The 15,472-nt window shown below is 31.6% G+C and overlaps 1 protein-coding gene across 1 annotated transcript in view; it reads left to right on the top strand.

The window, feature by feature from the left end:
• Nucleotides 1-1,909: 1,909 nt before the first annotated feature.
• LOC132756133 (extracellular matrix-binding protein ebh-like) overlaps nt 1,910-15,472 on the top strand; it is a gene marked incomplete at its 5' end in the record, with an annotated part of 41,113 nt that continues 27,550 nt past the window's right edge. Inside the window, 2 exon segments of the mRNA XM_060747132.1 lie at nt 1,910-3,915; nt 4,723-13,716. Of these exon segments, the coding sequence (XP_060603115.1) occupies nt 1,910-3,915; nt 4,723-13,716 (11,000 nt within the window).

Below are 15,472 nucleotides of genomic sequence, written 5' to 3'. Positions count from 1 at the left end.
TCTTTTTAGCTCACCTTGCACAAAGTGCAGGTGAGCTTTTAGGATGGCCAACCAAATGGCGTCCGTCGTCTGTCGTTCGTCCACATTTTAAATATTCTAAGGACATCTTCTATGATACCGCAAGGCCAATGTTAATGAAACTTGGCAGGAATACTCTTTGTATGAAGCTCTATCAAGATTGTTCAAAGAATTCCATTTCATGCAGAACTCTGGTTGCCATGGCAACCGAAAGAAAAATCTTTAAATATCTTCTTTTAAAGAACCGTAAGAGCTAGAGCTTAGATATTTGGCATGAAACATCTTCTAATGAGTGTCTACCAAGTTTGTTCAAATAAAAGCCCTAGGGTCAAAATTGGCCCCGCCCCAGGGGGTCATTGATTTTCCCTATATGCATATAGTAAAAACTTAAAAAATCTTCTTTTAAAGAACTGTAAAAGCTAGAGCTTAGATATTTGGCATGAAACATCTTCTAGTGAATGTCTACCAAGTTTGTTCAAATAAAAGCCCTGGGGTCAAAATTGGTCCCGCCCCAGGGGGTCATTGATTTTCCTTATATGCATATAGTAAAAACTTAAAAAATCTTCTTTTACAGAACCAAAGAGCTAGAGCTAAGATATTTAGCATGAAACATCTTCTAATGAGTGTCTACCAAGTTTGTTCAAATAAAAGCCCTGAGGTCAAAAATTGGCCCTGCCCCAGGGGTCATAGATTTTCCCTATATGCATATAGTAAAAACTTAAAAAAAATCTTCTTTTAAAAAGAACCCAAAGAGCTAGAGCTAAGATATTTGACATGAAATATCTTCTAGTGAGTGTCTACCAAGTTTGTTCAAATAAAAGCCCTGGGGTCAAAATTGGCCCCACCCCGGGGTCATTGATTTTCCCTATATGCATATAGTAAAAACTTAAAAAAATCTTCTTTTTAAAGAACCGTAAGAGCTAGAGCTTAGATATTTGGCATGAAACATCTTCTAGTGAATGTCTACCAAGTTTGTTCAAAAAAAAGCCCTGGGGTCAAAATTGGCCCCGTCCCAGGGGGTCATAGATTTTCCCTATATGCATATAGTAAAAACTTAAAAAATCTTCTTTTAAAAAACCCAAAGAGCTAGAGCTAAGATATTTAGCATGAAACATCTTCTAATGAGTGTCTACCAAGTTTGTTCAAATAAAAGCCCTGGGGTCAAAATTGGCCCCGCCCCAGGGGGTCATTGAATTTCCCTATATGCATATAGTAAAAACTTAAAAAATCTTCTTTTAAAGAACTCAAAGAGCTAGAGCTAAGATATTTAGCATGAAACATGTTCTAATGGGTGTCTACCAAGTATGTTCAAATAAAAGCCCTGGGGTCAAAACTGGCCCTGCCCCGGGGGTCATTGATTTTCCTTATATGTGCATAGCAAAAACTTAAAAATCTTCTTTGAAAAAACCCAAATAGCTTGAGTTTAGATATTATACATGAAACATCTTTAAGTAAATATCTACAAAGTTTGTTCAAATAAAAGCCCAGGGGTCAAAACTGGCCCTGCCCCAGGGGTGTCATTGTTTTTAACTATATGTGTATAGTAAAAACTTAAAAATCTTCTTTTAAAAAACCCAATGAGCTAGAACTTAGATGTTTAGCATGACACATCTTCTTATGGGTGTCTACCAAGTCTGTAAAAATTGGCCCGGGGGGGGGGGGGCCTATATACAGGTGAGCGACCTCAGGGCCATCATGGCCCTCTTGTTTATTAAATGTTTATGGTATTGGAGAAGCAGAGGTATTTCAGTATTTATCACCTTCATTTATTTTACTTTTAAGTTTAACCTGAATTCCCTTATAATCTATCCTACCTCTAAGAAGTTTGACATTTTTAAAGAAATACAAAAAGTTGAAATGTCAGGCTTCAATCCTATGTTTTCCTGTTTTCAGCTCCAACAGTCATCCAGATTGACTTCCCTTGAAGAGGAAATTTCGACTTTAAAGAACCAGTTGAAACTGGAACAAGAAAATGTATCCTCTTATAGGGACACTACAGAGGAACAAGCACAACAGCTAGATAATTTACAAGAAAAGGTTTCCCAGCTTGAATCATCTGTCAGTGAAAAGAATCAATTATTGGAGAAAGCAGATAAGGAAATTCAGGATAGAGTTGAAGAATTAGAGTCCCGAAAAGCTGAGTTGTTAAAACTACAAGAAAAGTTAGCTTCAGAGTCTAAGCTGTGTGAAGAATTGAAACATGAAATTTTAATAAAAGACAAGGAAGTAAAAGAATTTTTGGATTCTCTTGATAGTGATACTGATTGTTTAGACAATGTTAAAACTTATGTAGATAGTTTAGTGTGTTGTAAACAAGAGTTAGAAGTCAAATGTGATAAGCAAGGGTCTGAACTGGAAAATTTCAGTACAGAGGTTAATGAACTAAAGTTGAAAATTGATTCACTAATGACTGAAAAATCACATTTGGAAAATACAGTGAGAGAAACTGAACTGCAAGTAAAACAACAGGCAAGAGAAATTGAAATGTTACAAGAAGGTCAATCAACAAAGGGAGAAGAGTTTGAATCAAAAACTCAGTCCTTACTTAGTCAATTAAAAGAACTTGAAAACGTTTACTCAGAACTGTTGGCCGAAAAAGAATCTTGTGACCAAACTATAAAATCTCTGCATGAGGAAATTGAAAAGATAATAAGTGAAAAAGATAAGATTATTGAAGACTTACAAACCAATGGTGATACTATTAAACAGCAAATGGAAGACAGTAATAAAAATTATGAAGATTTGATTAAGACTTTTAAAGAAGAGAAAGAAGTATTAATGGAGAGCAATTGTGAAATTAATTTGGTGCTTGAAACTGAGAGAACAGAATACACTGCCAAGCTTGAAAGTCTTAATCAGTCTTTGAAGTCAGAAAAAGAACATAAACTTTTGCTAGAAGAAAGGGAGCATTCTTTGCAAGGTCAGTTGAATTCTGTTGAAAATCAATTAGCTGAAAAGAGTTCAGAATTAGATGCAGCAAGACTAAGTGAAGATGCCTTAAACCAAAAGTGTTCACATAAACATTCCATAATTAATGAACTACAGGAAAATGTAGATACACTTAACCAAAGTCTTTCATGTTGTCAGGAGGAATTAACTGATCTTAAACAAAAGATAGCAGATTTCGAGAATCAAAACAAGACTTTAATTTTGGATAAAGATGGTTTGATTGAAGAAAACACAAAAATGAAAGCAGAGAAAGAAGAGGTTATCAAAGGAAAAGAAAAACTATTAGATCAGAAAAGTGAAGAATGTGAAAAAATTAAGAGTGAATTAGAGGTATTAAACAGTAAGTGTAAAGAATTTGAGGGCAAAGTTTTGAATTTGAACTCAGAGCTGGATTTATTAAGACAGGAAAGAGATGCTTTTCATGGTAATGCATCTGAAAAAGACAGTGCCATAGAAAAAATGACAAAGGACCTTCAGTTGGTAAATGAGAAAACAGTGGAATTAGAGCAGACAATAGAATCATTAGAGAAAGAAAGAGGTGATTTGGAAGAAAAATATGAAAAACTATCTTGTTCATTTGATAGCCTAACTGAGGAAAAAGCAGCATTGGTGACTGAAAGAACTCAATTTCTAGAAAAATGTGAAATTCTTACCAAATCAGTTGAAGAGATAAATTCAGAGAATGAAGACCTTTTAAAAACAAGAACAGATTTAAGCGAAAAAGTTAATGATCTAGATAATAAACTGACTGAACAGACATTTGAAAATGAACAGTTGATAAAGGATCATGTTAGTGAGATAAATGAATTGCGTGCTGAACATGACAAACAGTTGGATTTACTGAGGCAAGAAGTCGAGTCGGTGAGGGTGGAAGAACAAACCAGATATCAGATTATTTCAGCAGAATTGGAGGTGTTGAGGGATGAAAACAGCAGTCTGATCTCAAAGGTTAGTGTCATACAGCATGAGAGTGATAGAGAGCATGAGAAATTGTCTGACTTGAAGCATGAATGTGATGTATTGCATGATCAATTGTCTTGTCTTCAAAATTCTATGTTGTCTCTTCAAAATAATAATGACCAACTTACTGTAGAAAAATCTGATTTACAAACTCTTGCCTCTGATCTATCTAGTAAAGTGAATTCTTTGTCTCAGCATGAATCAGAACAAAACTCCTTACTAAAACACTTGCATGATGAAATTAATGAAATCAAGTCAACAGAGGAAAGTAAGATTAGTATAATAAAAGAAATTGAAAGTGAACTGGAGGCCAAGTCTAAAGCAATTGAACAATTACAGTCAGAAATTAATTCACAGAAAGAACACAATTTAAAACTTGTAAATGAAATGACCTGCAGAATTGATGATATCAAACTGCTTGAAAACAATTTAGAAGAAAACTCGAGCAAGTGTTTAAGTCTGGAAGAGAACATTGCTTCAAATATAACTTTGATAGAAGATCAGAAAAGTCAAATTAATAAAATGAACCAAGAGTATCAAGCACTCTATGCAGACTATGAAATTAAAAAAAGTTTGTGGTTACAAAAGGAAGAAGACCTTTCTGAGTCTAATCTTTCATTGATAACAAAGAATTCCAGTCTTGAGGAACAAATTCATACTTTATCAGAAACAGTAGAACAAAAGATTGCAGAAATTGCTCTGTTGACAGGAAATTTAAAAACTTTGAATGATGAGCATGTAAAAAATGAACAATTATTGCATGTTAAAATTGAAGAACAAAATTCTAATTTACAGGTTGCCATGGAAAAAGCAGATTCCAAAGTTAAAAGTTTAACACTCAAAGTTCAAGGTCTAGAAGAAGACATAGGTAAACAGTGTGAAGAAATAAAAAGGATGTTAACTGAAAAAGAAAATATTGTAAAAGAATATGAAGATGTAAGCCAGTCTTTGCATGCTAAAATTACACTAGAGCATGAACACAATCAGAAATTAGAGCATGAAATAGAAACAAAACGTTCAGAAGTACAAACATTAACAAGTGATAAAAGAGAGCTTGAGAAAGACATTAGTAATATGAAAGCCAAAATTGAATCATTAGAAAGCCAAATTCTTGACCGAGCAAATGAGATTAACAATCTTACACCTAAAATTGATGAACTGTCCACAAATTTAGCTGAAGAACAAAGAAGAAACAGTATTCTCTCAGATGAAAATCAGGGTATTCAAGAGAAATATGCTAAAAAATGTGAACATTTCAATGATCTTTGTACAGAAAAAGAGGAGATTCTGTCTCAGATAAGTTTGTGCCAAAATGAATTAGAAAAGTCAAAGGTTGACAATAGTTGTCTCAGAGACAAAGTCAGTATATTGGAAGCTGAAACCAAAGATTTACAGTCAGTATTAGAAGAGGTTAAAGTAGAAAATGCTTCTCTATGTACAAAATGGACATCAGTGAAAAGTGATTTAGATAGAAAGGAATTAGAAATTGCAGAACTTGAATCTAGTCAAGAATTATATAGATCTCAGGTAGAAGCATCATCAGAAAAACTTGAATCACAAGTAAACAGTTATGAAGAAAGGGTGTCAGAATTAAACAGACAACTTGAAATGAAGGAAAAGGATATTCAAGAGAACTGGTGTAAAAGAGTGGAATGTTTTGAAGGTGAGGTAAGGCAGCTTTCAGCAGATTTGAACGAGCAAAAGGTTCTCTTTGCTGAAAACAATAGAACAAACATTTGCAAAATAGAAGAACTTGAAAAAGAATGTGAAGATTGCAATACACAACTTCAAAAAATCAGACAAGAAAACCAAGATCTGAAAATAAACATTGAAGAATTGAAAAAAGAATCAGATTCCAAGACACAAACGTTAGACGCAGATGTTACTGAAAAATCTAAAATATTAGAAACACTGAAAGCTGAACATATTAACATATCTGAAATATTGGAAAAGTTAAAATCAGATAATCATTCTTTGCAAATACAATGTGAAACATTGGAGAGTGATGTAGAAACAAAAAAATCTGAAATTAAAGAACTTCAGTCTAGTCATGAATTATTAAGATCTCAATCTAAAAAGTCCTGTGAAACACTTGAATCACAATTAAGTAACTATCGGGATAGCATTTCAGAACTAAACAGGCAACTTGATATGAAAGAAATGGAAATACAAGAACACTGGTTGAAAAAGGTGGAAAGATTTGAAAATGAAGTTAAAGAGCTAACCACAGAATTAAACAATCAAAAGGTTAAATACATAGAAAATGATGAAAGGAAATGTTGCCAAATAATGGAATTTGAAAAGGTTTGTGAAGAGAACAACTTACAGCTTCAAACATTAAGACAAGGGAACAAAGATCTTCAAAAAGACATTGAAGAAATTACAAAGGAATCACATTCCCTGAAACACTCATTGGAAGCAAATATTATTGAAAAATGTGAACTTCTAGAAAAGTTTAAAATGGAAAACAGTTCTTTACATTCAAAATGTGTAACAATGACAAGTGATTTAAATGCAAAGGAATCTGAAATTGCAGAACTTAACTCTTGTCATGACATGTATAGATCAGAGTCTGAAAAATCTTTTGAGAAACTTGAGTCACAGATGAATTACCACAAGGAAACAATTTCTGAACTAAAATGTCAGCTTGAAAAAAAGGATAAGGAGAATTTGGTTTTGCTTGCAAATCTTGATCAGATTAAAATCCAGTCTGACAATCTGAAACATAGATTAGAAACAGATGTAACTGAAAAATGTGAAATTCTAGAGAAGCTTAAAGAGGAAAATGATTCCTTATTTTCAAATTTTGAAGCATTGAAGAGTGAGAAAGATGCTAAGGAAATAGAAATGGCAGAACTTAAATCTAGTCATGAATTATGTAGATCTCAGCTAGAAATAACATCTGAAAAATTGGAATCTCAAATTGTAAAACATAAGGAGAGCATATTAGAAATAAACAAAAAGCTTGAATCGAAGGATAGCGAAATTCAAGAGCACTGGATGAAAAAGGTAGAAAGTTGTGAAGATGAAATAAAGCTTTTAACCACAGAATTAAATGAACTAAAGGTTCAATACACTGAAAATGATGAAAGGAAAAATTGCCGTATAGAAGAACTTGAAAACAATTGTGAGGATAACAACATACAGCTTCAAAACTTAAGACAAGAGAACCAGAGTCTGCAAACAAAATTTGAAGAATTTGAGAAGGAATCAAACTCAGCAAAAGACTTACTGAAAGCAGAAATTCTTGAAAAATCTGAACAAGTGAATGTTCTTAAATCTGAAAATGATTCTCTGAAGCAAAACTTTGATGATAAAATGAAAGAATCTGACTCCAATCTGCACAATATTGTTGAAAATCTTAATATTGAAATTAATAAAGCAAAGTCTTTCTCAAATGAGCTCAGTGATCAGTTATCTGAAAAGGAAGCTATGATTTCTGAACTTGCTAAAGAAAACGAACAGGCTAAATATTTACATAGGCAGATAGTGGAGGACCTTACTATACAGAATAGCAATAGTGAAAAAGAAATAAGTAGAATTCAGACTTGTTTAGACAGTGCAGAAAATGAACTCTTAAAAGAAAAGGAGTCAAAGGACGAACTGGAAAGGCAGTTGAATTTTAAAGAATCATTTATTAAAGACCAGCAAAAAGACATATTGACTATGAAAGATAAAATCAGACATTTAGAAGATCAGGAACTTTTGAATGAATCCCAATTTTGTGAAATGAGAGATTGTCTCTGTAAATCTTATGAAAGCTTTTGGTCAGTAGAATCCGCATTGCGAATGGCACTGAGTCAAAATCATGAATCTGAAGCAAAACTCAAAGATACTTTGAATTGTCATGAGGCTATACAAACAGAATTACAGAAGATAATAAATGACAAGAATTGTGAGATACAAGATGCTAGTGATAAAATATTGAAATTGAATGAAGAATGTGAAGAGAGCAAAATTGGTCATGAAAAGGTCACAGAGATGTTGAGTCAAACAATAAAAGAATTTGAAAATAAAACAGAGTTATTAACAAAAACTGTGAATGAACAATCCAGTGAAATTCAGTTGAAAGCAGAAATGTTACAAGAATTAGTAGAGTCAAATGACAACTTGAAATCAAACATTGCAGAATTAACAAAACTGAATGAAGGACTTGTGAAGGATAATCGTATAGTTGAGGAAAATTTGTTGATGAAAACAAAGGTTTTTGAATTGTTATCGTTAGATATAGAAAGAAAGGGAGATGAAGTACTTGAGTTACAGGAAAAGTTGCAAGAGGGGCAAACTCTCAATGAGACATTAAATTTGCAAAATTGTGAAAGACAAAGCATAATATCGGAACTGCAGGTACAGATGGAACTTATTTGTAGTTCAAATGATAAATTGGAAGAGGAATGTTTCTCTATTACCTCAACAAGCAAAAGATTCCAAATGAAATGCCATAATCTTACCAAAGAAAATGTAAGAATTCAAAACCAGATGGAAAACTTGCAATGTGAAATTTTTCAACTCAAAACTGAAGCCAAAAAGTTGATAGAAGAAAAAGAAAATTCAATTCAGAAAGAAGAGGACTTAAGAAATCAAATAGAAAATGAAGAAAGGATACAAGATAACTTACGTAAGAAATTAGAAATATTCAAGAAAGAGCATGATGATATCTTGCTTGAGAAAGCTAATCTAATTGCCGAATTAAAGACACACAAGGAATTCTTACATGAAACACAACAGATTTTATCATCTGAGCAGTCTCAAACTGTCGATTTGAAACATAAAAATGAGGAGTTGCTTAAACAATTATTAGAATCAGATGACATCTCAAAGTCATTAACACAGAAAAATACACAAATGGAAAATATTCTTGATTCTTTGCAAGATACACTTGGTGAAAGGGAATATGAACTATCAAAAGTACAAGATGATCTCAAAGAGAAACAGAAAGTTATTGAAATGTTAACTAAAAGAGAAGAAAATTTGAAAGTAGCTTCTCATAAATTAGAGGAACAAAATGAAATTCTGAAAAGTGATATCATGGAAAAAAATGATTTACTGTCTAAGCAGTTACAAGAATTGAGCGTTATTAAGTCTGAATTGAATACTCTGAAAGTCACATCACATGACTTGGTTGAAAACTTGGAACAAAAAGATAAGATATTAGCAAAGGAAGCAAGTGCAAAGGCAGCATTAGAAGAGAAAGTAAAAAATGATGAGGAGAAATTTGTTGAAGTTCTTAAAGAAAACAAGCAGTTACATCAAGATAGAGATGAAAGGATTGCTGAAAATAAGTGTCTTATGAAAGAAATACAAGGTGCAGAAAAAGAGATCAGTGACTGGAAGGAGGCTGTAGAAGATATTTCCGGAGAAAAAGATGAGTTGAAACAGAGAATGCTTATTGCAGATAATGTTATAGAGGATTTAGAAACAAAAGTACAATCTCTTAATGATGAACTTGTAAGAGTAAAGGATTATCTAGGTAAAAATGAGGAGTGTGTGCATGTTCTTCAGCTAGATATAGAAAACTTAGCCACAGATAAACTTCATTTAGAAACATTATCAAAGGAGCAAGCTGTTAAAATTGAAAAACTAATTGCAGAAAATGAACAGTTGAAAAATGACAATACAGAAATAAAAGAAAACTTCCTGATGATACAGGAAGAGAAATCTTCATCACTGACAGCAAACGAAGAGATGCAAAATGTCCTAGAATTAAAAAACAATATAATTGATGAACTTCAAGACGAGAAAGAAAGAAATACAAAGATGTTAAAGGATCACGAAGCAAAAGAAAAAGATTTGGAAAGTGACATTGAAAACAAGAACAGAGAAATTGAAAATCTAAAAGCTTTTGAATTAGAAAATCGTGAAAAATTGGAGAACTTTGAAATGCAGCTAGAAAGTATAACTGATATAAGAAAAAGTCTTGAAAATGATTTATCACAAAAAAGTGATTCTTTAGATAAGATATCAAATGAGAAACAAACTTTAATTCTGAGAGTAAATGAACTTGAGGGAGAATTGAATTCAAAATTGCAAGAATTGAATTTAAGTGAAAAACAGAAGGAAGAATATGGAGAGAAAATTGAAGAATTAGAAAATGTATCACATCAGCAATTAGAGACTATAAATGACCTTCAAGATACATCAGATATTGCAAATAAAGAATTGAAGCAAAATACCGAGCAATTACTTGCTGTTAGAAGTAAAGTTGAAAATCTAGAAGCTGTAAAGAAAAAAATAGAGTCTGAAAATGAAAATCTGAAATGCCAAATTGATAAACTTAGGAAAAGTTTGTTATCAAAAGATGAGGAAATTGATAGAAATGAATATGAAAAAAGCAATGCAATCATTGAATTTGAAAAGCTCAACATAACAATCAACAAGCAACAGCAGGTAATGTCAGAAAAAGATAATGAAATCAGTAATCTGACAAATAACATACAAGAATTAGAAGCAAATTTATCAAAAATAAAAGAAGAAAGGGATCTTAAGATGGAAATATTAAATGAAAATATCACTGATCTTGTTACTCAAATGGATAAGAGCAATGCGCAAAAAGATGAAATGCAAACAGTTTTAGATGATGCCACTTCAAACTTAGAGAATACAGAAGCAGCTAGGAATGAACTGGAACACAAATTGAAGTTTTGTGAAGATTGTTTGAAAGAGAAAGAAAAGGCGTTTGCAGTTTTAGAAGACAAGTATACTATGATTCAACACGAACATGATGAATTATTGATGTCAGCAACTGACCAAGAAAAGTCATGTATAGATAAAAATTCTCAGATTGAAAAACTTACTGTTGAAAAGCAAGATTTGCTTTTGAAATTGTCAGAAGATGAAAAGAAATTTAGCCTCAAGGAATCAGAAATATCAATACTGTGTGATGATAAATCAGTTTTAGAGGAAAAAGCTAAACATATGGGGGAAACAATATCTGACTTGGAAAATAAAACAGATAAATTGCAACAAGCCTTAAATGATGCTGAAGAAGCTAAAGAAAAAATAGATTCTGAAGCCAAAGCAGTGAAAAATGATTTAAACAAATTGAATGCTACACTAGGTGAAAGAACGAAAGAGTTATTAACAGCAAACAACGACATTGATGTACTCAAAACTTCTACAGAAAAACTACAAGAGGATTTATATGACAAAAATAACCAGATTTTTGTGATGGAGCAAGCAATATCTGATCTAGCTGATGCGAACCTATCATTAGGAAGTGAATTTGCCAAACTGCAATATGTTAAAAGTAAAAAAGAACGGCTCATTGACAGGTATGAAGAAAGAATAGATGAAGCAGCAACAAAAGAATTAGATTTGAAAGCAATCATAGATGACTACTCAAAGCAAATTGAAGCTTTACAAATAGAAAATGAAAATATGGCTTCTAAGAATGAAAAAATTGTTGTTGAAATAAGTGACTTTAAAGAAATGCTATGTAATGAAAGAGATGCACATTCTGAAACCAAGACAGCTATGGATAATTTGTACTTGCAAACAAGTGACAGGGAGGTCAGTTTTAATACTCAGATTCAAATTCTTTTGGAAGAAATTCAACAAATGGTCATAAAGATCGAAAGTGTAAATGCTGAAAATTGTAAATATGCTCAACAAGTTATGTCACTTCAGAAAGATGTTGCAAGAGGTATACATGAAAATGAAGCCCTAAGAATACAGAAAGATGACATTGAAAGACAGTTGTTAGAACAATATCAGTGGGTCTCTGAAATAAGGAGCCAATGTGAGAGTAAAGATAAGCTGTTAATGGAGAAAGACAAGAAAATAGTTGATCTGGATAAAAGAAATATAATGATGAACAGTGAGTCCCATAATCTACAAGATCAATATAAGAAAACATTAAATGAGCTGGAAGAATTGAACAAAGAATTAGAAAAGTTGAAATCAGAAAATGATTTGGAAAAGGATATTTTGAGGGAGGAGAAAATTTCATTACAAGAAAAAGTAAGCATGGTAGAAAATGAAACACATCAGTCTTTCGAACATATGAATTTATGTATGTCTGAAAGAAATGAGGAGATTAATACTTTAACAAAAGAAAACTATAATTTAAAGGTTCAGCTGAAAAATGCAGAAGTGAAATCTCTTGCTGTAATTGTAGGACTAGAAACAGAGAAGGACTCACTGACAGCTCAACTTGATGAAATGACCGAGAAATATGAAGAAGAAATCAGCTATTTGAAAAATGAAATTAAATGTACAGTTCTTGAAAACAGCACATTAAAAGAAGTTGAAACAAAACTTAATGCAAGTCTTTGTGAATCATCAGTTCAAGGGGAAAATGTTGAAGAAAAAATTAAGATGTTAACACAGAAAGTTTTGAGTAGTGGTGAAGAAGTAGCTGAAATGGGCAAGACTTTAAAAGATGCTGAATCTCAAATTGTTTTACTGAATAAAGAAATTAACATGTTGCAAAGTAGAATTAAAGAACAAGATGAAGAAATTGGAGAACAGAAAGATGAAATAGATGAACTGAATAATATAAATGATAAACTGAACAGTGTTTTAGAGGTTGCACAGAGTGATAGAAAAACTTTTGAAAAGAAATTAAGTGATGCAAATATGAAAGCAGAAAAAATGTCAATTTATAGTTTAGATTGTGAGGAAAGAATAGAATCAATTCTGAACAAGTCAAAAGAATTATCAGAGAAACTTGAACAGAAAGATACAGAGGTAACAAGGTTGTTGGTTTGTATAGATGAACAAAAAGCAGAGTTTGATAAAATTCAAACATTTTTTGAAATGAAAGAGAATGAAAATGATGTTCTAAGTAATGAATTGACATATTTGAGAGATGAACAATTATCAGAAAAGGCTGTCTTATCACATATGATGCTTGAATTTGGCAATCTTAAAAACAGATTTACCAGTTTAATTGACAGTTTAATTCAAAAAGATGAAGTAATTACAAATTTGAATATAAGCTTAGAATTATTAGAAAATTCAGAAGAGGATTTAAGAAACAGAGTAACGCAGAAAGAATATGAAATAGAAAAGATGAAACAAGAATTGATGAGGTTAAAGGAAGACATCTCTGAAAAAGAGTCGGAAAATAGTAATTTAAGAGAAAAACTGAAAACTACTGATGATTCACAGAATGCTATGTTGCAGGAACAAACTGAATGTACTTTAAAATTGGAGTCAGAAGTCAGAAAGTTGACAGAAAATTTAGCCACTGTAGAGAAAGAGTTAGAACAAAGTCACGAGAAGGCAACGAAATACGCTTTCAAAGAAGATGAATTTTCACGAAGTATTGAAGACAAAGATATTCAAATTGAATATCTTATGCAAAGTTCTAATTGTATGCAAGAAACTATTGAAAGAAAAGATAAAGAAATTGAGGAATTGAAAACAATTATAAAAAATCATGAAAACTTAGTAAATGAGTTAGAAAATAATTTAGAGCAAAATAGATGTGAAATAGCTGAAACCAATGAACATTTAGAAAAGCACAACTTGACCCGCAACAAAGAAAATACTGAGAAATTATCATTGGAGAAACAGTTAAGAGAAGCAAATGAAAAAAATAAACATTCTGAGGAAGAATTGAGAGAAAAGGAGGTAGAAATATCCAGTTTTGAAGACAAAGTTACTGTGTTAAATGATGAAATTGATTCATTAGCAAATGATAATAATGATTTAAAAAGCCAATGCCAAATTCTTCAAGACACTGTTGAACAAGAAATAGAAAAGGGATTTTCAGAAAGTGCTGCTGTCCAGAAAGAGAGAAAACTCATCAAAGAATTAAGACATGCAATGGAATTATTTGAAAAGGTAATGTTAAACCATTATTGTTATCTCCGATGTTCTTATCTTGTGAACATGAGACAAAGTTTGAGCTTTAATAATAGTAATGAGGCAAGAGTTATCTTAGTTTGAGTTTGACCTTTCACCTTGTAAATGTTTTGCATACAAAATAATATATCCTTTATCACTGAAAGCATTCATTTGAAACTCCTCATATTTCTTCAATTTCATGTTATAGGTCACTGTCCATGACTGATAAGACTAGCATAGATTCTGTTTGAATTATTTCCCTTTGGAACTTAAGAATTCTTACATTTCATTTTTAGGCTGTTAGTTTATTACCAGGCACTGAGACTGTGCGGGTGTACTGTCTGATAGGTTACTCATGTTAAATTATTTTTTTCAAATAAATCTGAGATTCATCATTTTAACTATTAATTGATTAAATGTTATGTAACTAATTACATATTCTCAGCTGCCATTAACTGAGTATATCATAAACTTAGTCATGGGCAAGGCATGGTCTTGAAATGAAATGTTACCCTTTGTAAATCCCTTTATTATCATGGCTCTTATTATTATGAAGCATAGAAAATGGTAATGTAAACAGTGAGCTCTAAAATTGTTCAAAATATTTAAAGAAAATCATTCACCCATTTTAAACTTCACATTTTCAAAGAAACACACAGGTACAGTTATGTTTCTATTGGTTATTTTTTAATGGATTGTCTTCATATTTGGACGAGACCAAATTGAATTTCACCTTAACTCATAAATGATCTTGACTTGAAAGTCAATATTTTTAACTATGATATTTTTTTTGTTGCTAAAAATAGATATTTTTTTAAAATTTTTTAATGGATTGTCTATACTTGGACATACATGTAACCTTGAACAGTGAACAGGACCTTAAAGATCATCAAGCTAAATTTGACCTTGTTTAATAAATGATCTTGACTATTAAGACCAATTATTTTGTATTAAAGCTGCAAAGTCCCCATATGACCATTACACTTTTGGTGTGACTTATAACAGCAAAAAAAAAATTGCAGAGAAATTGGTTATTGCTGGTAAATATCCAGGAAAGCCTGTTACTAAATCCAGCTAAAAATATTATTTTCAAACCAAGTTATACTGAAAAATTTGTTAACAAACCAAAGGAAATTAAACCATAAGGCCTTCGTTTAAAAGATGATTTTGATAAACTTAAAATTAATCCATACAGTATCCTTCAAAATGATGATGAGGAAGTTCCACCTTGGACTTATAATTCCACGAAAATAAATATTAACCTTTCAAATATAAAAAATCAAATTCACCTGAACATTTCAATGAGAAGTTTCTAGCAATTAAGGAAGAATATGAAGATTTTATACATATTTATACGACAGTTCAAAAGAAGGTTGCAAAGTAGGTGCGGCTGTGTTTGGAAATAATTTTACATCTAGTATGAGGTTACCAGATAATGCATCAATTTTTACTGCTTAAGCAAAAGCTATAGATTTAGCATTGTCATACATAGTACAGCATACCCATGATAAATTTGTGATATTTTCTGACTCGCTTTCTCCATTAAAAATAAAAATTCTGACAATATCATGATAAGGAAACTTCTTTTACGATTTCATGATATACTTAAAACATAATCTGTTAAATTATATTGGATTCCAAGTCATGTAGGTATACAAGGAAATGAAAAAGTAGATGCTTTAGCTAAACAATCATTAAATTAAAAAAAAAAACTGACTTATTGTTATCTGCTTGTGATTTTAGACCGGCTATA

The sequence above is a fragment of the Ruditapes philippinarum genome, unplaced genomic scaffold (genome assembly GCF_026571515.1).
Source record: "Ruditapes philippinarum isolate M1 unplaced genomic scaffold, ASM2657151v2 ctg2407_1_1_1_1, whole genome shotgun sequence".
Classification (NCBI taxonomy): Eukaryota; Metazoa; Mollusca; class Bivalvia; order Venerida; family Veneridae; genus Ruditapes; species Ruditapes philippinarum.
The sequence above is the reverse complement of the archived record's forward strand: the minus strand, read 5'-3'. Positions and strand labels throughout refer to the sequence as shown.